At 42.3% G+C, this 24,985-nt stretch overlaps 1 protein-coding gene across 1 annotated transcript in view; it reads right to left on the bottom strand.

Annotated features, from left to right (window-relative positions):
- KIF5C (kinesin family member 5C) overlaps window positions 1–24,985 on the bottom strand; it is a 143,273-nt gene that overhangs the window by 78,647 nt on the left and 39,641 nt on the right. The window contains exons 2-7 of the mRNA XM_081052323.1: window positions 18,806–18,896; window positions 11,731–11,804; window positions 4,414–4,518; window positions 1,393–1,441; window positions 1,063–1,118; window positions 306–393 (exon numbers count right to left, since the gene is read on the bottom strand). Of these exons, the coding sequence (XP_080908449.1) occupies window positions 306–393; window positions 1,063–1,118; window positions 1,393–1,441; window positions 4,414–4,518; window positions 11,731–11,804; window positions 18,806–18,896 (463 nt within the window). The remainder of the gene's footprint in view (window positions 1–305; window positions 394–1,062; window positions 1,119–1,392; window positions 1,442–4,413; window positions 4,519–11,730; window positions 11,805–18,805; window positions 18,897–24,985) is intronic.

Raw genomic sequence — 24,985 nt, 5'->3', positions numbered from 1 at the left:
GCTTACTCCCCCCGGCTTTGGTTGGTTGGTTGATTGTTTGGTTATTTCCCCCATGTTCAGGCTTAGGCTGTTGCCGGCATCCAAGGAGTCTCACCCAGTATCTCCAAGAGTTCCCTGGCCAGCAGGAGGCGCTGGTTCCCACAACCTGCCTAGACACTCACTGCACATCCCTCGTGTTTGTGTCGCAGACACTGCTTTCCGACTGCCTTCCCATTTCCTCAGGACCTCATTACCCACCCTTCCTGGTGAGTAGGCAGACACCTGCATCCTAAAACAGAGGGAAGGAAACATCACACCGTGCTTACTTGTTACAGCCACATGTCGGTTTGCCTTGCCTTCATCTATTACATCCATGACTTCCTCGGGGCTGGACACAAACCGCTCGGTGCACCCCTGCCAAGAGAGTCAGTTCAGGTTCACCATTAAAAAACTAAAAAGCAACAATATCTTGAAACAGCTAAACATATTCCCATTTCTCTTCTAGATGTGCAGATCAAGAGAAAGGCTGCCATGTCGATCCAACAACGTTTCCTCCTTGCCTCAGGCTTGAATTCTACATTAAAAAGAAGTCTGAGCATCCCCTAGGAAACCCCAAAGTAAACCAGAAAAGAAAGGCCGGTTTCCCTAGATTTTTGAGTACATAATCAAACTCAGCAGCAAGGCAGGCAGAAATAAAGAAAATCAATGATAGAAAAAGAAGTGGATGAAGTTTTGCTTTGCTTTCCATTTCCAACGTTAATTAGACACTTTGAAGTACTGTAATAGGCTTCCCCTAACAGCAAGGTATAAACAGTTATACTCAATACCAAAGCCTCTTTAAATGTGAATAAATGTTTGTTCATTTCTGCAAGTCTTACCTCACATGATTAAACATCTGTGATACATTCACATAGAGATATGATTGTAGATATTAAATGTCTATTTTTTTAACCAGATGAATTGCGAATATAACAAACATGATTAAATATCTCTATGTACTTTATATGGGCCTCACATGTAAGGATTATTATGACAGTGAATGGAGAGAAATAAGTTGCATCATCAGTCAAGTTTTCCTCATACCTTTACATACGGAACTCTGTTTTTATCTTCATGAACGGCCAAATTTGTCTTGGATACTACAGAGATGATAATGACATGCAAAGAAGAAAAGAAAAGTTAAAGACCCTGTACTGGAGGAAAAAACAGAAATTGTTACAGAAGATAAGCAAATCTAATCTCTTTGCAATATGCAAGTTTAAGCCTTGGCTGAGAATAAGCAGACAGCCTGAAGGCAAGAGAACATCTCTATAAATCTTTATTAATTCCTTAAGAAGAAGGGCTTTAAATCATTTCAACCTCCCTGGACTTTAGTTACAGAACAAATAAAGGACAAACATTCAGGTTACTCACCATCGAGTAAATCCCTGATTTTGTCCAAGTAGATCTCAAAATAGGAAACCTGTTAAAAGCAAATTGGCGTTTGAAACAGAAATGCTACACGACATTACAAAAATATCATCATTAGAACTTACTAAAGCTTTTGTCATGCATTAGCTAAGAAGAGTAAGAAAGGGTCCAAAGTAAAGATTCAAAGCCCTAGAGTGAAGAGCCCCAGCCCACACTCTGCGTCCTGCTTTCCTGCTTCGTCAATTTGCTCCCTGGGTCCCAGCTCAGTGTGGGCCACTCTCTGTCCCCACACATCACAGCTCCCTGTGGTTCAATTCAGGTGTTATGTACATCATGTGCTAGACAGCCACTTACAGGACAACTCTAGCTTTTACCTTAGATGAGCACCAAGCAAACTTCTAGGTATGACATCAGCTGGAACAGGAAACATCCTTTGCAAGTGATTGTCAAAAATGAATAGCCCTTACCTTCTGCATGATACTGACAGCCTGAGCAGACCAGGGTGGGAGAGTGGCCCAACATTCATGTGGGGGAAGAAGTGGGGAGGAGGGTAAAAGCAGTTCGCTGAGAACTACAAGAGCTCGGCAAGGTAACTGAGAGAAATCATGGTGGCAGGTTTTGGGGAGTCCAGAAAGATTTAAACAAAATGTGATTTAATGAAAGACAATTAAACTGTGAGAGGGAAAAGAAGGCTTCCTATGAATTATTCTCAAACCTCAGCCCCAGGACCACCTACGTCAACATCTCCCATAACATTTGTTTAAACTGCAGAGCCCTGAACCCGATCGCAGTCCTATTGAAACAGAATCTCCAAGAATAGGGCCTAGGAAACTGCTTCTAAAATCCCCAGGTGATTGATTCATATAGGCTAGCTAACCTCAGAGAACAACTTTAATGAGACGTGATCTTGAAAACTGAACCAAGACCCTAGGTAGGCCTCAATTTTCCCATCTGTCAAGTGAAGCCTTTAGACTTGACGTCCAAAATCCCCTCTAGGATTCTGCATCCTGTCTACACCTGCCTTCTGCCTCCCAGATCAAATTTTCTCTCCTTGTGTCGATGGGTTTTTTTTGAAATATAAACAAAGGAATGGACAGAAAAGTTGGAAAAAAGTAGTTATAAAGTTGGGATTGAGTACAGGTGAAATCTTGTCTCCACATCCCAGCTCTGGACCAGCCCTGCCTCTAGTTGGGGCAGCAAGTGAAGACTCTTGGCACTAGTCCTAACCCAATTCAGCCCTGGTTCATTACCTTTTGTCTGCATCTCAGTCTGGAATCTCCTGACTTCCTAGTTTCTCTGAGATTCGGGGTTCCGGCTTCGAATCCTGCAATCTGTAGCTGGGAATCCCCACCATGTTGCCTGTCTCCCTAACAACCTCTGTCTGCTTGAATGCTTGTGAAACTCCCCTGTCACTGAGCCTCATATGCCATAGACACATCTACCTAACTTTCGAAAGCCCCATTGCTTCTGTTCTCGGAATCCTACAGACGTGTTTGGCCTCTAACCTTAGTCAGCTCTCTCTAACCCAGCCCTTCCTGCAGCCAACTCAACCCTGGCTCCAACTCATTCTATGTATTCCAGAATTGTCTGGTTTTCATTAGGACTTTTCTGTTATCTTTGAGATCTTACACATGCGCCCTTATTTCCATAGATTACAGAGAAAATTAATGACATCTAAAAAGCAGTCACGAAACAGATATTAGCAAATCTGGCCATTAGAATGCTGTCCACATTTAATAAAAGTAGAAAGAGAATTCCGATTTGTTCATTTCTCTTTACCATAGCAGTTACTGGCTGCTTTTCGTGGGGGTTTGATTTTGCTATTTTTGTCACTTCAAGTACTTTGTGAGACCAGGTAAAAGAAAAACAAATAGGCAATGCTTGGCATTAAGAAATAGTATGTTCAGAAATAATGTTTAAAACCTCTGCGGGACCCACTTGAAGGAACAGATCTTCAACACTGCCTGAATCAAGACTCTTTTCCTTGATTAGGCCTGTCACTACTCAGTACAAAGTACGAAGAAGTCAATAATAGCTAACTTGCCCACTTAACAATTATAATTTATGAAAGAGGCAAGCATAACTACAAATGCAGCACGGGAACCTAGCCTGTAAAATTTAGCCCTAGGGACGTGGATGTTGTTCCTCCTGCTGGGCTGTTTTCATCTTAATAAGATTCTAATACAAGACTCTATTTGAGGGCAGTAATTGGTTTAACATCTTACTCCAGGATTATCCCATAAGTAGTGAGGTATTTAAATATAAACAGCCTTAAAGATGCACTAAGCTCCTAAATCTTGACCCCATCAAAGCAGCAAGCTTCTGTATCCTTAGATATAAAGAACCCTGGCAAGAAGCTGCTTTAGCCAACTATGGGAACAGTAAGGAAAAAAATCTGCCAGGTGCAATTTACAATTGGGCAAACAGTCATTGCCTTGGTTTTATATACTTAAGGAAAGGTATTTATTAACAGAAATAAGTAAGGGTAGAGTTTAACATAATGGAAAAGGTACTGCGTGTAGGGTTGGTCAGATCAGGAGTTTAATCTCATCTCTACCAATGATTTGTAACGTACTTTGGCCCTCTGGACCTATTATGGCTTTGAACTTCCGTTTCCTCATCTCTAAAATGGTGGGCCAAGTACAGTAAGTCCCACACTTCAAGGGTGATCTCAGCCTCTTGGCTGATCTGGTCCACTTCACATCTTCTCAGAACTGCCCCTTTCTCCTCCCCATCCCATTAATTCCGTTATATCTACAGAAATCTACACAGTAAAGGGTAGAAGTCAGGCAAGTATAAAGATGATTTCATTCTAAAGAGGATTTTTACTTTATATCTCAAGCAAACCATCCAGACAGCTAAGTATTACCTTAATCATTAAACAAAAACTACAGTTCTACTTACCACAGTAATATCATTTAAATTAGACAAGATCATCTTTCACATGTATAAAATAAGAGGAAAGCTAAGAAACATGATTTTGGACCCCGTTTCTTCTCTTGGGTCTCCATCAATGGCACTGACCTTGATGTGAAACTCCAGGTTTTCATCCATGGAATAGATATGGTCAAAGATGTCGTGTGCGATCCTTGGGATGATCCCCATGAGTTGAGGGTCGTGCAGCTTCCCCTAGTGGGTGAGAAACACAAACACAGGTCCTGAAGAGTGTGGAAAACATGTGAGAGAGAGAAGGAACCACATCTGGGTTTTCTTAAACAGAACTCCATGGAACAGGAGCACCACACACACACAGGCTGTCTGCTCCCTTGGAGATGTACCTGACAGGCCAACAGGCCAAAAGGCAGCGGAATAACTTAACCCAGCAGAGGAGAGCTTGTTCTGTCAGGTTCTGAAGCCCCACAATATTCCTTCTTGCTGCCACTTGGGAAAACAATTCAGTGTGTATGTGAGTGAGTGTGTGGGGAGGTACGAAGGAGGGAAAAGGACTGAGAATATATGGGTGACTATAACATACTAAATGAGGGTTTTGTTTTTGAAATTTTACAAACTGACCAGAACCTACAAGCGCAAGTTAATCTGCTTTAATAGAACCACCTTGAGAGCTGATACATAAAGGGGATTCTACAGAAAAAAACCTCACAGGGTGTCTGATCAAAAATTCCTAACAGGGCAGATCATGGTGCGTAATCACACCCCAGGCATATAACTTTTTAGTAAAACGTTCATCTTAGCCTTAAACAAGCCCTGTCCTTTGTTTCTGTGCAACTACTACCGTGTTTCCCCGAAAATAAGACCTAGCCCGACAAACAGCTCTAATGCGTCTTTTGGAGCAAAAATTAATATAAGACCCAGTATTACATTACATTACATTACATTACATTATATTATATTATATTATATTATATTATATTATATTATATTATATTATATATTATACCTGGTCTTATATTACTATAATGTAATTTTACTGTAAGACCAGGTCTTATATTAATTTTTGCTCCAAAAGACGCATTAAAGCTGATTGTCCAGCTAGGTCTTATTTTCGTGGAAACACAGTAGGTTAACATACCTTTGAAATAAGTTATAACCACTCTCAAGAGAGAAAGCACATAATCTTCCTAACTATCCTGTAATCCAACGCCCGTCTCGCTTTCTCCCACCTCCATGCAATCTTCCTTGCATTCTCTCCTTAACTTCAAATGCATAAAAGAAGCTGCAAATGTGTTATTCTCCAAGGCACTTGAGATCTTGCTCCCAGCATATGTCATCAGTTTGGCTCAAATAAACTCTTACAACGATTTTCTCTACAGGTTTAGACATTTCTTATGTTGACACATATATAGTTTTATTAGTGTTATCACAGCTCAAAAATTCCTAAGAACCTTATTGTGAAAATACCCTCAGTATCACTTTGCAAACCAATCAAGAAAATTTGTTTTATCAATTTCATTTAAAAATCTGTAATTCCCACCCTGTTCCAAATGTTGGGCTGTTTCTAACACTTAAATCCATACATAGAATATTCTCTTATTCTTTTTCACCTTTTTTTTTCCTACTTCTATTCACTTTACCTAAGTGGTTGAATGAATTTTTCTGCTATTTGGACTATCACTAAATCCATTTTTTGGACCCAGATTTTGCCACCACTGAAGACTTTCAAAAAGATACGCCGTAGGATCTGAAAGCAACTCCTAAAGAAGAGGTCTATAAGTATTTAAAGCAATGGTCTTACATGGACCTGAGTGAACCTCTCCCAGGGAACCTTATTTACGCCAACACTGAAATGAACACTTCAATTCCGTTACGTGTTAAACAACGCATCAGTGCCCAAACGAACAGTCTATAGATCTAAAGTGATCATTGGTGACTATGTTCCTGGAGAATTTTTCAGGCCTTTGGGAAGCTATAAAACTCTAGGAACAAATGGAACTGGAAGAAAAAAGCACACAACCCACTTTGCGCTTTAGTTTTCTGGGGATGCCTAACAACATTTACAATTTTGACTCATATCCTTGTTCCAAATCTGCCCACTACCTGGAATATCTTCTTTGTTTTTCTCAATAAAATCCTTTTTTCCCTTCAGGGATTCGACACATACTCGTAGTACCTCTCTGACAGGCTGACTTCAAGCCAACACGTCAGTTACCAAAAGCAAGAAGTCATACAAACCCGACTCTGACTATAGGCTACAAAGCACTTTACAAACCTTCCTTCACACACCTGACTCCTGACCGTCCATTCTATGAAAAGCAAGAGAAAAACTGAATTCAGATACATCTGGCCTCTGGCAAAGCTCTCTTTGTTTCCTAGGAAACTGGGTATTCTCTGGAATGCCCTCATCTACTAAGAATCCTAAAATGTTTTATGTGTTTCTATTGTTTTTTAGTTTGTACACCCCCTCAAGTAAAGGCAGGCATGACCAGTGTACATGCACGTCCCCCACTGCATATGCTACTTAGCATATGTCTACTGTGCAGAATTATTGTGGAATTTAAATGAAACAGTATATATAATGTGTTGCATGACAATAAATGTAAGCATTATATTCAGCTCGTAGCAGGTTCTCATTAAGCAATTACTGGGGATTATTTGACCTGAAGAGTCTGAAAACATATTTCTATCACAGGCCATTAGTGTGTATCTTATGAAACAGCACCAAATGACTGAGACTGAGAGATTCAAGTATTGGTAACTTTACTTCACACGAGCCATCATAAACATGTAAGAAACCAAATATTGGACCCCACATGCTCTGGGCTGTGGAAATTGCTGGCAGAAATGATACTTGCAGTGAAACAAAGATCTCTGTCCCACCAAATGTTGTGACACCACTGGGCCAATCTGACTCTGAGAATGTGAAGTGTTCCCCATCCACTCCCTCCAGAGCTCTTTAATAATTGATCATAAGCCTTTAGCTTCTCCTCAGTAGTCCACAGTCAAAGAATGATTGATAATCCAAAATTCATTTCTAATTTACTCAAATCTGTTTCCCTGGATGCTTTCCTTTTCAACAGATTTATCTTCCAGTTGATTCCTGGTTAATAAAAGTACTGACCCCCTTTTGTTTGCCTTTGTCAGGATAAGAACCAAGGAAGAACCAGGGATGAGTCCAGGACACTCCCCACTCTGTTTCCACAGAATCTGCACCCTGACATCACAGGAGAGGGAAACACACATTCATTTGGAGAAGGCGTAATGATACCTCACCCCCAGAGAGACAGAAGTGATCCCTAATCTACCACGGGTTTGGAGGCTGGGACGCTTGATCTGGCTCCTAAGCCAGAGTGACAAGGGCCCTTATGCTCACTAAACTGACCCTGCCCAAACAACCGGTGCACACTGTGTGTGTGCATGTATGAACGGTGGGGGTCGGGGGTGATGTGAGGATGTGTGGTGTTGATTTGTGAGGTGTCGATATATGTGGTGTGTGTGTGTGGTGTGGATACATGGTTTGTGTGGATGTGTGGGATGTGTGTGCGTGTACATAGAGTATACGGGTGGTACATGTGGTGTGTGGTGTGGTGTATGTGCATGTAGTGTGTGGATGTGACTGGTGTGTGTGTGTGGATGTGTGTGGTGTGGGATTACGGTGTGCACGCGTGTGGTGTGTGTATGTGAGACAGAGAGGTGTTCCGTAATGATCTTCACTGTTTCTATGTCAATTGCCTTGCAAATGAAATACACACATATACACACACAACAAGTATTTACCTCAGGCAATAAAAGATGGGAAAGGAGCCGAGAGCTATTCAGAGAACAGAAAAGTTTCTTCCAGGTAGGGGGTTACGGGATGGCTTCCTGAGGGACACCAGGTCCTGAGGGATGAGCCAGATTAAGGATGGGCAGAGAGGATACAGGCAGAGATGACGGGGCTTAACAGAACCAAGGTACAGGAACTGAGAAAGAACAATGCTCATTTAGGGAACAGGGGCAAGTTTAGTTGGCTGGAGGGATGGACTTGAGTAGCCAAGGAATGTACCGCTTCATCATCTTGTCTCTCCCAGAAAGCAAAAAAGGAAACATTTTTAATCTTGCATCCTGGATAATCCTCTTCAAAAGCTTTCCCCACCTCTGACTATGGCCCTCTCTGAGCAAGTATGAAAGACGAAACCAGACCCAGACCACTAGCCACAGAACAAGACTCCCTTTGTTCCAGTCCCAGGTGCCTCCTCAACCTCCCAAGGAGGACAGTTTCCTGAAACACTTAAGATGGGAAAGCAGGCAGCCAATGGCTCACACGAGCACCAATGCACTCAGACAGTCTTGTCAAAAATCACTTGGCAGGCTCCGCTCAGCAGCAGGGCAGCCTGCACCGTTCAATGGCTTCCGGATCTCCCTTTGGGCAGAAGGAAAAACAGGATGTCTCCATTCACCTCTATCAGTGTGTGGAAGAGGGCCACGAAGTGCAGTGTGGGGCCCAGCGAAGCCCTTCCCAGTATCCCATGCAGGACAAAAGGCCAGCCCTTTCGTGCCCACGCAGCCAGCACCCCCAGCACCCTTGTGAGTCCAGGCCGCGCAAGCCTGGGCCCAGCGCTCCACAAGCTTAGCACCAACACGGTCAAGTGCTTCATATTTCTACTGAAAATCGCCTTAAATGCTCCACTTTCAGAAGCTAATCTTTCCAATTTTATGTAGGCTTATCTGTTTGTTCCTCTCAATAGAAGGTAATGGGATCACCACTGGATGTCAAACCAAAAATGGGGGGATTAGAATGAAAAACAGCTTTAAAATGTGACAGCTCTGTCCATTCAGGGAGTTAACATGCTCTTCTAAAAGCCTCTGAAAAGATCACAAGGTGTAATTCTGAATACATAACATCCGCCTTTCAGATGGTACACGCCCTACAGGGTTTTTGTTTGTTTGTTTCTTGTGTATTTTTTTTTTCCATTTAATTGCATTCCAGGGTCCTGGATTTCTTGGTCTCCTGCAGTGTCTGCTTTGGGGCTCCTCCTTTTGTTTTCCTCTAAAAGATCGCCTACCTTTCCTGCAATCAATAATCACCCTACAGAAGAACTAGATTGACTGTTGGGAAGGGGGTAAGTGTGGCACTAGGAAAGGCCTGGCATCTTCCCACCCTCCCCTCCTTCTCTAAGCACAAATACGGGATCTTCAAAAGCCACAATAAAAGAAAGTAACTCATTGCAGTCACACTTTTAAAACTGACGAGGAATGAGGAAGAGTTGATTGAATTTAGGCAACTCTGAGAGGGACCTGCACAGCATCCAGCTCGCTTTAGGTGCCCAGGAGTCCATCGGGGCCCTCAGCACTGCAACGGGCATTGTGGGCTTTACACCACAAGACGCAGAGGGTTGGAGACGCTCTCATTGAACAAAATGCCTCCAATTTTCATCTTAAATTGCTGGCCTACCTCGTTACCCTCATTTTACACTTACATATTCTCCTCATACACAAATACAAACTAAGATTTCACTCTGGGGACAGGTCTGTCCTTTCATGGTTTACAATTTAAATATCTGACATTTAGCTACTACCTTACATTTTCCAAAGATGAATTAATCCCAAAGCTAAAAAGGTCGCTCTTGTAACCGTTCCCTAAGATTTTGGAGGATTTTAAATAATGCATTTTGGGGAGGGGGGGGTTGCTGCTTTGGATATTATTTGGTAATTTTCCAAAAACCTAAAGACTGATTGACATCCTCATGAGATGCCCTCTCTTTTTCCTAGGCCTTATGACCTATAAAGGAGTTTTTGTCCACGGCTACTGGAGGGGGTGGGACTTAGTGCATGTATAACTGCAACTTTTCTAGCACCTACAAGGTTAAGGGTCAGGGGCTCAGTAAGGGAGGCAGGCGAGGGACTGGAGCAGCAAAGTGGGGACTAAATGCCTGTGTGCCAAGGCGCTCTGCAGAAGGATATGAGATGCAGAAAAGAGGGGCCCACTGAGGCTCAGGTGCCAGGGAGCAGTCTTGCTCTGTCTGGAAGAGGTGCCAAATGAACCTTACGCTTCCTTGAATCTGTGCTGTCTCTGAACCACTTTGTCTCCAGCAAAACGGTGAGAGTGAGTCCATGCAACAGAAAGGAGATCCTCCAGAGTCAAACCCCATACTTGAAATTGGTGTGTGCAGAACATCAGAACCCTGAGGATTTGGGCCTCATGTCTTTGAAATCTTGTCTTCAATAGGAATGATTCATAAGCTAAACTGATTCTGCAGCAGCCGTCTCAGTGATATTCCCAAGAGGGCAGCGTCCGTGAAAAAAACAGAAGCTTGAAGGATTAAGGATTCAGCTTACCCTGCTGCTTGGAAACTAAATTCTCTCAAACTTCCTCGGTACAATTTCTTATTATAATAACCACCCTGCCACCTTTCCTCACCAGTCAGGTGGGCCCAGCCTTTTGAAGAATGATCCAGCCCAGAAGGCCTTCTAGGAGCCCATGGTAAAAAGCAAGAAAAGAAGAGGTAAAGAGGGGGAGGGGGCAACTCTGTCTGCAGATATGCCTTGCCTGGAAGACAGCCTGGAGCCACAGAGCTCCACAGCCAACAATTTGAGCTGGGATCACACCCTCTAGTGCACACAGGGCCCAGGGATGTGAGGTAACGTGGAAGGGTGCTGAAGATAAGTTCATGTTCACCATGGTGTGCGTGGAACCCCAGACACGTGGGCCCGCCAGGGCCACCACCACGATACCATTTTAACAAATATTTTATCAAACCCCTCCTAGGTAACAGCCGCTGTTCCATGCACTAGAAATGTGAATAAAAAGGTGAACAAGACAATGAAGATCCTTGCTTTGGTGAAGCTCACACTTTATATTATGGTAAAATTTTACCCAGTGTTGCTACTCCATCTTCAGAATTTTCAACCAAATTTAGCCACTTAGGACTGTGTGAAATTATCCCACTTTAAACATTACTTAAATTTTAAAACAAAAAATAAAAACCACCACTGTGCAGGTCAAGATGTCTCCAGACTGAACCTGGTCTTTAAGTAACTTCTTTATTCTCTGACCTACAATTTTTGTAGTTTTTCTCAGGAGACTCACCCCCACCCCCACCCCCAGAGGCCCTCCTTCAGGTAAATGATTTTCATAACAGACTTTCTCAGTTAGATTGGGCTCCTGTCCATAAGAATACGCACATCGATCACTGTTTAGCTTGTTGACAATTATTTTTAATAGAATTTATTATTTCAGTATTTTGACAGATCTAGCAACAAGGATTTTTAAAATACTATAGTCCTAAGATTTTCTTACATTATTTTAGAACTCTCCAAAGGCACAATAAATTGGCCAAACATAACCTTCCCCTTAACCACCTCTATTGCCCACTAAAAGAGCCACATGCACCTCAGATTTTGCTGGAAGCGCGGGCTCTGTTCTATTGTCTCAGAGCCTGATATCACAACATGCTGCAATCTTACCTCCATGGTGTGTGTTTTTCCTGATGAAGTCTGTCCATATGCAAAAATCGTCCCATTGTAACCTTCAAGGACATCTGCATGCAAGAAAAAAAAAAATCAAAACTAACTCATTACTTTGATTATATGAATTTTTTAAAATGATGTCTTCTAAGTGGTCCATCATTTGTCACACAAATGATACAGTTCCACTCCATTTGCAATTTAAGTAGAATTGTGAGATGAAAGCTGAAATGAGGGCCTCCACTGCTCCACAAACAAAGAGAAATGGACTTACATTTCTACAGAATATATTAATAAAGAAGGAGGCAAACATACTTTCTCCCAGTAATGTCAAAATGAAGACAGATATTGAGCAGTACACTTTCTTTTTAATAGAAAGATACTTGAGTTTTCTTCTCTAAGTTGGTCTCTTGAGATTAGTCAGAGGAGAAAAACATTATGCAAGCCCTGTGTCTTTGGAGTGAGGTGCAGAATAGAATTTCTTTCCCGAAGATCTGATTTGGGTTGGTTTAAACCCTGGCCCAAGTAAGCTCCTTGGGGATATTTCTTGTGAAGGCCACACCAGAGCCCCGGCAGAGGCAGCTAGCCCAGAGTTGGAGAGAGGAAAGGAAAGGGCCCCACTCTGTAAAATGAGCCACACGGTGACAATCCAATCAGTCAAGAAACCACCAGGGCCCTGACTCAAAGCTAATGCCTCTGTTTTTTCAGTGACTGTGCTTAGAAGACGGCCCAAGCTCATCGGCACTGGGAATTTCTTTTAATACACAGTGAGCACTCTGTAGACGTCCCCACACTGGGCAGGCTGGCTTCCATCTCACACAGGGACAGGAGAGAAATGTGATAGAGGCTTCTTTGCACTCACGATTATCTGAGGGAATTCTTTCAAAACAGCGGAGGTGATTAAAATATATTATGTGTTCCTTTCCCTCAACCCTCCTCCATCTACATAAACTTCATCGAAAGGGGACTGAGGCATCATTAATATCTTTGACCCACCATCTCTACCTAAGGGGAGGGAGTCTCCATTCCTGAAGGGACGGTGAAGGCAGGGAGAGGAGCCCCACATTAAAGTTTCCTCTTCAGGGCCATGTACAAAAAAAAAAAAAAGAAAAAAAAAAATCAAGCCAGGCAGTCAGCACGATCTATTTCAGGCCCTCATTAGGTCTGTTTGTTTGTTTGTTTGTTTTGGTCTCTCTGAGTTTTATGATACTTGTTCGTGTTTTGTGGGGTTTCCTAAAAAACATTTTTAATATACATTTTACTGATCTAAGGTTGTTAAAGTCTGAACTGGAATCAGAAAAGAAAATGGGATTTTCCTTTAGGAAGCTAAGGAAAGGGAAATTAAGAGGTAGGATTTTTTTTAAAAATCCTTGCAGCCCTCAAGAGTTTGTATCAAGCTATATTGAGAGAGAGGAAAAGAGAATGTTCACACGTACCAGACTTCTGGTAATGGTTTCCCTGGTAACAGGGGGGCAAAAACTTGAAGAAGACGAAAGGGTTGGAGGTTCAAGCTTCAGCTTTCACGAAAATGCCAACTTTCTTGGAAAAAAGATTCCTCTGGCCTGAAAACAGGGGCCAGTGCAGAGAACCCATCCTCCAACCCAGGAATGTTTGGTGCTTTGAGGGACCCAAGGAAAGAGTTTCCCACCCTTCAGTTATACTTTAAAAATTCTATATTCACGGCACAAACAGCTCCAGACGATTGGAAAGCTGGCCCCAATCACAGCACGAAAGCCTCTATTTATTAGAAATTAAACATCTTCCAGCAAACTGAAAGGGCTTCCTTACCTAAGTTCCTGTGTAGAAGCACTCTGGGACCCATTAGCCCTGGAGTTGGAACAGGGGCAAGGAAGCCAAGGGCCCAGCTCCCTCTGTTCCGTGTCATCGGCCACCGGCCACCCTACGAGTGTTCATGCACACAGGAGGTAGCGCTGAACAACCTGCCATGCCCTACAGAAAACTCAGCTCAGAGTCCGAGGAGAAAACCCAGCACACATGCCTCTTCCTCTGCCAGGATGCAGTGGGGCCAGAGCATCTAACTTAGGCCCCCCCAGGCGCCCCCAGGCCCAGCCCACCACTCTGAGTCCACCTCACACTAAGCAAAAGGCACAATTCTCCTAGTGAGACAATGCTCAACCAACTCCTGCGGGTTAAGGACTGGGACACAGGTACGTGAGCTTGTTTTGAAATGCAGAGGAAGGAACACGTGGGACTACATCCTTGCAGAATCCCTGATTGCTTGATGCTGCCATTTCAATACTAAGCGCAACCACTTTGTTTTTTGTTTGTTTTGTGTGTGTGTTTTGAAAAAAAAACACAGAAAGCCCCATCAGAACAAACTCTGCTTGCCCTTTAATGGCTTTACAATCATGTTACAATTAATTCATTGTTGAAGAACCTATCTCTAGTGTTCAAGGTTGAACGGAGCTGATGTCACCCTCTATTAACTCAAGTCTGAATTAGAAGGTAATTTAAAAAGGAAAAGAAAAAGCTCTCTGAATCCAGTGTTCTCTATTTTCTCCCAAACTCCAGGTTTTGGGGGATTTTTGTTTATTTGTTAACTCGACATCTGATCATGAGTGGAAAGGAGAGGCAGGAGAAGTGCAGCACAGACAATGATTTGGGGCTTAGACCGCTGAGATGGCAGGAAAGGGAGGCCACCAGGGAGCCCGCCAAGGACAGAATGAGAGCACGGGCCTGCGCTCAGCACCACACTGAGTCACACAGCCACCCCACCCCGATCTAACAGAAACAGCCCACAAAAAGGCACTTTCATCACGCTGAACGACAGTTCCTGGGCCCGAGGAAAGCATTTGTTTTAGAGTCTGCTATAACAAAACAAATATTTCTATATGCCAGTCACAGAGCCAGAAAGCAGCTCAGTCAGACAGAACCTGTCCTTGTGATGGGGTCTAGCATGATGTGACCTCAGCTAGCACCCCACAAACACAGCACATGTCCACCCAATGGCCAAGCAAACCCCAGAGAGATTCCACTGCAGGTAGGAAAAGGCTTCTCCTCTCCCAGGAGGAAGGAGGAGGTGAGTGGGATGCTTAAAAAGCACTTTGCCTCTTGTCGCACACTTCAGAACCCAAGTTCTCTTCTGGCCTAGGTTTTCCTAGTTCTGAGTCCAGGTCTTGCTGGAGCAAAAGAGTTAGTTCCGTTGTAAGGTAAGAATTTGGGGAGGACGTAATCATGCCAACACCTCCATGTTCCTGAGAAAGCTGTTGTGACCTCTATCAGCTCTCCAGGTGACATGGTGGCCTGTTGGTGGCACCAGGGTCTCTGGCAATAGTGGCTGACCAGTCATCCCCGGTTTAGAATCCTAAGGCTCTCACCAGTCACCAGCATGACTCAAGCAGGCCATGTGCAGAGAATGGAGAGGCAGGCCTGAGAAACACCAGGGCCAACCAGCCAGCCTGAAGGGCCCCCCGTGTCCAGTCGAGGGCCTGCAGCGTCTTCAGAACTAAACTGCACTTCATTATTTATTGGCAGACAGCCAGGGCCACCCTGAGTCTCTAGAACTGCAATCTCTATTCTCTCTCCTCTACCTTGCTCCCAACCTCCATTCCTATCCCAGCCTTCCTGCAATGCTTGGTTAACAGTCCATATAGCCTGATAGAAAAGATACAACTCATACAATAATTGTTACTAAGTGCTCCTTATGGGCCCACTAGAAAAGGAGGAGGAGGACAGTGCAGGAAAATTGAACTAAGTCAGACAAACTCAGGCTCAAGTCCCAGCCTCGCTACCCCCTCCAGTGATCTGGCCAGGCCGCTTCACCTCAAAGTCTTCTTTAGTACAACAGGAATAATAACGCTCACACCTCACAGAGCTTTTCAAATGTAAAATGCCTAACATATGTAAAGTGCACAGAGGGTGCCTGCTAGATGATAGTAGTTAGGAAACAGTAGTTCTTCTTAAGAGTCACATATAACATAATAATAAATAATAATAGATCTGATAATATCCTAAGCTTAAAACTCTTCAATGGGTCTTCATTGCCTATAGGATAAAAGACCATCAATTTCACCAAACTCTGATCCAGTCTAATTTTCTGTCTCATCCCCCATGTACCCTGTACCACTCTAAGTTGCCAAAATATGCCATATCATTTGTGTCTTTATGCTTTTGCTATTCCTTCTGCTTACACAGCCCTGCTCTATTCTACAGTCCTCAGGACCCAACATTTTCAAGACGCCTTCCTTAATTCTTCCTTCCACGCCCACCAAAATCAGTACCAACACTGCCTTTTGTGCTCCCATGACATTTTGTGCACTCCCACCTTAAAGCCCATATTACCCATATGTATGATATTTATGGACGCATCTGTCTCTTTCCTTTTCTCAAAAGTTCTCCCAGAGTCTTACATATCTTGGTGGCTCCAGTCCTTAGCAGTGCTTACCACATGGTAAATGCTTAAGGTACTTGCATAAGGAATGAATGAAAGAAACAACCAAATGGACAAAGTTTAAAGATCTGGAAAACAGGAAACCACCTTCTCTAGCACCGGAGAAGTGTACATCTAGTTCCTTTGGAAGGCAAATGCCCAGAGTGACTTCTGTAGGTGGGCACGTGGTTACTCATACTTCAACAGCATCTGGTAACCATGGTTTTTCATTCCTAGGTGCCTACAAGAACCCTCCTATTCACCATGTTGGGAAGCGCAAAACCTATAGCCTATAACCTCTTCTAGGAAAACAAAATGGAGAATTCTACATATTCTTTCAGGCAACACAAACCCGACAAAGATGAGTATGTGGGAGATGGCAGGATTCTACAATCAAATGTTTGAAATACTTTTTTAAAAAACCCAGTGAAGTTGAAAGGGATGAAAAAAACAAGCGAGAATAAAAGCATCCAGTTAAAAGGAGTCTTCCTGATCTCAAAAACATTGTTTTAGAGAGACTTGAAAGGAAAGCTCACCGGTTCACCACATTACCATGAATCAGAGAGACTATGGTGACCTTCAGAAGTCATGATTCAATTCTTGGCCTCGGAAAAAAAAGGCCCCCACAGCACCACCTCCTATTCCTACTTTAAATAGGGCTCGTCATGGCAAGAGACACCTCGGCTGCACCTGGTAATCTATCCCAAGGCGTTCTTTTTTTATATATTAATATCTGTGCCTGACCCTGCTGATGCAGAAACACATCAGCCAGTGGCGCTCACGTGCGCCTCAGTGGATACTGAAAAAAATCAGTTAAATCAGGTCTTCATCGTCCCCCTCTTAATTTCCTTTAAGGTACACTTATTGCTACAAAATGAGAATATTTATGTAATATTTATGGTACCTGAAAAATGTCTCTTATTGTAGCATGTCACAGCCTAATTTTTTTCTAAATGGTTTTCGTTGTGGGTCACCATCTGTTGGGAATCAAGTTATCCATAGTTCAGGCACATCTTCATGAGAACTCCCCAGGAACTGCCTGTTTCTGACATGTCATACTATAGAAAAATCCAAACACTGAAAGAGACCCAGACTTCTCTAGTAAATAAAGACTCAAAAATTATTATTATTTGTTAACTACAGGATTTCTTTTAAATGGAGTTGGTCCATCTCTAATTATAATGTCAACTTAGGGAGGGTGGAGATGTATTTAAATAGCCTTCGTGCTTAGCACAGCATGTGGAAAAGACTTTTTGGTTCTGATAATAAAGAGGGAGAGAAAAATAAAGAAATTCTGGCTCATATGTGATTAATCTTACTTTAATAAAAGTATGAAAGAGTCTTAGAATAGAGAGGAAGGAGGGCTGACTTGGCACAAACTAGAACTATGTACTCCAAACAGGGAGAAAACATGTTTAGAAAGAAAGAAAAGCAAGAGTAGAAGAGATGAAAATTACCACCAGAGTTACAGGCCCAAACTATTAATTCAAAAAGAGCTCAAATTCAGGCATGTTTTTTCCTTTTAGTTTTATATAACATCTTACTGTGAAGACCTTCAAAATTAATTGATGTCTGCAACAAGATGTGAATAACCATACACCTCAGCAAGGAACATTACATACTGACAGCGTCTCCCACGCAGGTGGCCAGGGTCAGAATTAATCTAACAGATGTACCCAGGGCTGATTTTTCATGAATTTCAAAGCATTAGGTTAGTCAGCTCAGCTTCTCAAAATAAGCAGATCTAATATGACAAGGTGCCTTTTTCGGTTTTGTTTTTTATTTTTTGCTCTTTAAATCCAGAGCTACCTATAAAGGTGGCAGCAGCAAGACATTTGAAAGCACGATCGCTGTTAACACTTAAATTTGAAAGCAAGGATTTGATGATGAAAAGCAAAGTAGCAGGAGATGCCCCTCAGCTCTGCGCAGATGGTGAGCTCGGCAAGGCAAGTTCCAACCTGCCCCTGGTTTGAAAGGGCAAGGCTTCATCTCCCTGCTGTTATTGTGACATAAATCCTTCAGGGCCAAGGCCAGTCCCAGAGAAAGGGACTGATCTCCAACACACAAATTTAGGCTTCAGGCTACCTATCTGGAGAAACAAATGTCAAGATCTGGGTAGGATGGTTGAAACTGGGTTAATGAAAGTATAATTAAGGAATGCTGAGTAGCAAAAACAGCTCAATAACCAACAAGGTAATGTGATTTTATGATGCTGTAGAGCATTCCTGAATGCCCGAGAATTTTCCACATTTAAAGCTTCTTTCTGAAGGGACAGATGCACAAAATAAATCAATGAAAAATGTACAATTGGAGCATCTGGAATATATATTTTTCTTCTTCAAAAGACAAAGGAAGTCCTATACGTGCAGCAGTATTTTAAAACCATTACAGAAATAGTGTGACCATAGATAGCTTGCCTAGCTTTTAAGCTTCTAGGTGATAAAATAGCTCTGCCAAAATGGTGGTCAAAGGAATAAAGAAATCTTGGAAAGGAGGTATAAGGAGGTTAAATAACTTGCCTGACATCTTAGCAAATCAAGGCCAGAGCTCGAGCTATAATTCAGTGTTTCCAATTAGCAGGCCTCTGCTTACAGTCAAAGCACATTGATTCTTAGGCGGCAAATATCACTTAATGTTTTCAATTACTCTGAAAGGCCCAGGAGGAAATAAAGAAACAGCACTTACCTTTGACAATTTGCTTTGCACACGCATTGTAAACCTGCTCCTGGGTCGTGCTGGGGGGCAGTACTCTGTCGAAGACATACGGCTTCCCTTGCTAAAAAAGAAAGACAAAAGAAAAAAAGGAGGGCAGAGAAAACATATTAAAAGTTTAGGAGTAAAAAGCACTAATTGAGTAGTTAGACCACAGGCACTAAATCACCGGCCCTATTCTTTCAGGCAGTTCTTTACTAAGACTAGAGAACTGTTACAGAGTCAAACACATATACATTATGTGTTATAAGTTGAGAATCTGAGAGAAGAAAAGCATTTTTGTTTTTTCGTTTTTTCACTTGCAACACTTTTTCTGATGAAAAATAGGTTGACTTGTGTCATTCATTCATCTGAACAAATATTTATTGATTGAGAGCTTACCCTGAAATAGGCACTAGACTCGATGCTGCCCAAATCAAAAAACAGTCCTGCCCATGTACAGCGCTCAATCAAGTGTGGTAGATAGCTAGTAAGCAAGAAAGCAAACACGCAGGAAAATACAAAATGCTTAGGCATAAAATAATGGGACAGGAGGGATGACAGAGAAGGCACAGAAGACCTCCCTGAGAAGTACCAGCTAAGTGGATCTTCAAAGGATCAAAAGACTGAGGCACGTGAACAGCTGTGGAAGAACATTCCAGACAGAGGGTGGAACAGACAGGAAGGGGCCTGGTGTGCTCAAAGCACTGGAGGGGGGTACAAATGGAAACCAGGAGCCAGTTCATGCAGGGCACTGCTAGCCAAGGTAACGTGCTTGGGTTTTATTCAATGGGAAGACGACATGATCAGATTTAAGAAGTTGCTCTTTTTAGCAAGATATTATTGCTTGGTGTCCCAAAGATTTCTAGTGTTTTCTTCACACGCACAAGTGGTGCCTTAACTGGGTCAAGGTTTCCTAGACAAAGAAAGCCCTCTGTACAATAAATCAAGTGATTTCCCCAGTGTGGGGTCTTGGGATTTGGGTTGATGCTGGACTGTGTGCCCTTCATGGAGGTAACTCAGAGGCGGAGGGGAGAAGCAGTGCGTGGAACTGCGTAAGCCCGAACCCCCAATCACTCAATGTTTAACAAGCAATCATTGAACATTTACATGCCAGGCACGGCACTGGGGAAGACAGACAAAGTCTCTTCCTGGGAGAACCCCCGACAATGGCACCTTTAATCCACTAATACTACCCACGGCCTGACCCACCCAGGTGGCCCTTCATCCTTATTTTCTCAAGTGGCACAGGGGAGGACAGGAAAAGAAAAGGGAGGAAAGAGCACCCAAAGCCTCTTTCATTCCCACCCTGTGTCTCCTACAGATGGTTCTGGACACCAGGAACCACCCAAGGACAGTCCAACGCCTTGAAAAGATAACTGCTCGTGAAGAATCCAAGGACAAAGCTCGTTACATCCCATAACCTTCACACAAAAGTAAGTACCAGCTGTCAGACTGGCTTAACGATTTCCTTATTTATGACTAGGGTACAGCTACACACAGGTAAGGTCTTATGCTTTAGGCATTATGCTTGAGGCTTTGGTCTTTGAAAACAGGATTGAGTCAACCAGGTAAATAAGCTGAATTAGTAGCTTATTTCAAACTGGAGAAACAAAGGAGAATTTTGAGGTACCATAAAATTTTGTTTTTATACAAAGCAGCAGAAGCAGAATTATTGTTAAAATTACGGAAAGGGATCATTTTCTGATGGTTTGGTCTCAGCAAGTCTCATTCAATTAGTGAACCAAGTAGTTGGTCGAATAACCAAGAGACTGTTGGTCACCAACAGCCAACAATCAGCCCACTATGTTCTTATTAGCTTTATCTATTTGTAAAATTCAACTAAACGCCATAGGGTAAAAGGTAAGAATATGGGTTTGCAGAGTTTGCCTAAGTATTTGTCATCCACTGAACCTTCTGGAAACAAAATGCAGCTTTGCTTAATTTTAAACAAATCTATGTCTCCAAACTTCATGAGAATCAGCAAAACAAACCATCTTGGTTACAGCATGATCCTGCTTTGAGTTTTAGAGGAAACGCACGTAATAAAGCAGGAAAAATGGCCTATTACATTACAGTATATGATACAAAAAGATAGGAGTTTCTCTCTTGCTTGCTCCCCCTTTTCTTTATCCCCCCCACCGAAATAAACAAAAATGAAAAAAGATAGGATTCCCCAATTTTGCTCTTCCACTTAAAATGTTTATTGGCGTATATTATACTTTCCCTTTAAGAGAGGTAGAAAGCAAGAAATCTCTACTTATTTAAATATCATTTATCAAGTGACAAACAGATAATACAACAACTTTCCATATGCTGAAGTTCACTTCCAAAAGAAGCTGCCTTCCATAAAAGATAAAATCTAGACAATTATTAGTTATGAGATCTATCTTACCAGGTTTAGCACGTTACGTAGTGAAAAACGTAAACAACTTTACGTGTCCTTTCATGCACGGAGTGGGCTATGGGTTCATTATAGATGAACCTTAAAGTCTTGGAATTAGAACTTAGAATTTAGTGACTGATTATTTTCAAAGAACTGACTTATAGCATAGGCGTGTTAGCTATATATACACCTGCCATTAAAAAACAACACCAAAGAAAAAGAAAGAAAACCTAATTACTCTTTGATGCTTTGGTAATGGTGTAAGTCTAGCAAACCCTGACTGAGACTTGAGCAAAGACCTGTGTCCCAGACAAGAGTCTCCCTGTTTCTGATCCCACCAAGAAGGAGGGTTTCTGTGGGCAGGCGTTGGGCTCAGCTCACTCTAGCTGTCACTAAATTTATAGCTATGGAATAAACTTTTGGAATTACATTTTAATAGGGGTGCGGGGTGCTAATCCTTGAAACTGAATGATGAGGTCACCATTTACTCCTTCTGGAGACACTCTTTTCCAGGTATCTATTCTGCGCTTGGTTCTCTCGGAATTCTGGCTACTCTCTATCGGTGTCCTTTGCTGGTCTCTCTTTTATACTTCTAAAAGATGGTGTGCCTGGGACCCAGACCTCAGCCTCCTCTCAGTCTATACTCTTATCTTCACACAATTTAAATGAACATTTCAGCCTTCAATTCTCACCTAAGCTCCAGATTCATATACTCAGTCATCTGCTAGACATTTCCACTTGGGTGCCCATTAGCCATCTCAAATTTAATTGGCCAAAAAAGAAGCAGCAAGCCCTCCAAATCTGAGTAAGAACTGTACCACCAATCATCCAATTACTCAGACCAAAATCATTCAGTACATCCCATAGATCCCTTATCAAAAAGGTATCCCAGGGGCAGCCGCTTGGCTCAGTTGGTTAGAACATAGTGCTCATAACACCAAGGTCGCCGGTTCGATCCCCATATGTGCCACTGTGAGCTGCGCCCTCCACAACTAGACTGAAACAACTCCTTGACTTGGAGCTGATGGATCCTGGAAAAACACACTTAAAAAATAAAATATAAAATATATCCCAAATTCTATTACCACACACCCTTAGTCCAAGACACCATTGGTTCTCATCTGGACAAGAGCTATAGCCTCCTGACTGGTCCTCTGGCCTCCATTCTTGCTCCTAACAGTCCAATTTCCATTTAGCAGTCAAAGTGAGCTTTCTAGAACTATAAATCAGATGTTATCACCTCCTCCCTTGAAAATCTCCAATGGCTCCTATTATACTTCGACTAGCCCTTCTTCACCCTCAGCTCCCCGCATGCTCCTCCATCTCACCGAGTGGCCCAGTGGACTTCCTCCTGTGTCATGCTTACTCCTCAGTTCAGAGCCCGTACTCTTCCATGCCCTTAGAATTCTCCCACTGCAGATCTTCATGTGGCTGTCTTTGTATCACCCTTCAGATGGCAACTCCAATTTCTCCTGTTTTGAGAGCCTCCATGATCCTAACGAAAACCCACCCTAGTATCACTCTCTATCACTTTACTCCATTTGGCTTGCTCCACAGCAATCAGGATAGGATGTGACCTATTCTCAACCAATCAAATGGACCACTATAATTAAAGCATTTAACCAGCTAAGACGGAGGTCATATAAATCCCAAGATCTAATTACATGTAGGTAAACCTGCTGCAATTTATGAAGAGAATCTGGACAGGACATGCACATTCCACCTACATTACAACTGAAAGTGAAGTCACCCAGCTTTGCCATGGAAGCCTCCACGTAGAGAGCACTGCTAATTGCATGGGAGCAGTGTAACGAAATAATTTACAAGGATCACATACAAAAAATAACAGCAGATGGTTCTTACATTTTTATAGTTAAAATTAAAAATAAAAAGAAATCAAACCACCAAAATTCCTATCGGGTTGTTGAGAGCAAACTGTCTGTGAACCATATGGCCTGCCTATTAATACATTTGACCTGCTACCCAACAACTGTTCCCCAGCCTGGAAAGAAAATTATTCTGGGAGGCAGAGGAAAGCAAAAGGCCCACTTAAAGGCATAGAAGATGGGCACCAAGAGGGATGTTAAGGAAACTGAAATTAATTATCACAAGAACAGATCATCAAGAAGTAATCTAATTAATACCAATCTCTAAGACCAATCAAGGGTTGTGACCAAAAGTAGCCAATGACTTGAATGATTTTTTTTCTACCTTTACTAGAAAAGAAACAGGAAAAGGAAAAGGAAAATGGGACTTACATTTCCATAGCAAGATTTAAAATCACTCTGTGGAATTATCTTCAGACACTGAGGAGTATTAGAAAGAGGAAGTGATTACTGAGATCATTACCTCTCTGCCCCACGTGTTTACATGACTTCATTGCTGAAAGTACAGGACATAACCAGTTCTTCCCACCTATGCTGACACCAACACCATTGCCAACCACTATGATCCAAACCCTTTTATACTTTATCTCATTTAATTCTCCCAGTAACTCTATGAAGTAGGGATTATTATCCCCATTTCACAAACTGGAAAACTAAAGCCCAGGCACATGACCAGCTCTATTACTTTGGGGAAATAACTTTAAGGGTCTGATTTCAAGTGTTCTTTCTTTATATTGTGCTGTTTTCATAAGTAGCTTATGATTTATCGGAAAAGTAGGTAACATACAAAACAGCAGATGCTAAGACTAATAGGAAAAATTGAAGCAAAGTAATTAATGAAGTAACAAAAGAGACACCCCTACTATAGCCTGTAGCAGTCAAGAAAGTTTTAACCACGATGAAGGTGGGACTGACATGAAACCAATGAGGAAAAGGGCTTTAAGATCAGGGAAGAAAGGCCAGAATGGCAAGAAAAATGGAGGGCATGAACTTGGCAAGCCTTCCTTGCAACAGAAGGATTAAAAACAGGCAAAGACTGATCATAGGTTAGGCAAAGACAGATGTAAACTTTGATATTGTGCTCGCTTCGGTAGCACATATACTAAAAACTTTGATATAAAAAATTGAAGTTATTGAGAAAAATTCCAGAATTTTTTAAAGCCAAAGGGTTCTCCTTCAAGGTCATCCCAAACCAACATCACTCTTTACAAATAAACAAATGAGACCGGGAGAGGATAGATGACCTGCAGAAAGTCACCCAGCCAATTAGGTAGGTAGCACATCTTGTGCCTAGAATCCAGACCTCCTGGCTCCCCGTACAGTGTTCTGAAAGTTCTGGCGTTAGAATCAATTGCTCTCTCGGAACATCAAGGAAACAACAAGCATGAGCCTCTGATCCTTTTTTCCCTGCTTTCCTCCCAATCAATTCTAAATTATTTCCAAATATACAATTGATTAGTTCAATGAACAAAAAGACATTGCTATGAGAGCTGGAGTAGAACAGCAGGACAATTAAAATCATGGCCTCTTAGAGTTAATACGAACTTTAGAGTCAGTCAGTCCAACCTCCTCTCAATGCACAATACCCATCTCCATGGGCCTGACAGGTGACAGTCAATCTGCTTGAAACTCAACTAGCCTTAATTGTTAGAAAGTTGTGTACTTACACTGATTTAAAATCTGCCTTCCTGAAGCATCAGACCTAGAATTGTCCTTCAGAAGAAGACTCACCAAGGCCAGAAACCTGACTACAAAGCGATTATACATCGCAGCTTTGTTTCACTTTGGGAGCTAAGTGTTCAACATTCAAATTTCTTTTATCTGAGAAAGAGAAAGATAAACGTGCTTCCTTCCTAAAAGTTGTATGGATTTCTCTTGACTTGAAGGACTCCAAGGATATTC

The sequence above is a fragment of the Rhinolophus hipposideros genome (assembly GCF_964194185.1).
Source record: "Rhinolophus hipposideros genome assembly, chromosome: 6".
Lineage (NCBI taxonomy): Eukaryota > Metazoa > Chordata > Mammalia > Chiroptera > Rhinolophidae > Rhinolophus > Rhinolophus hipposideros.
This window is presented reverse-complemented; position numbering and strand designations above follow the sequence as displayed.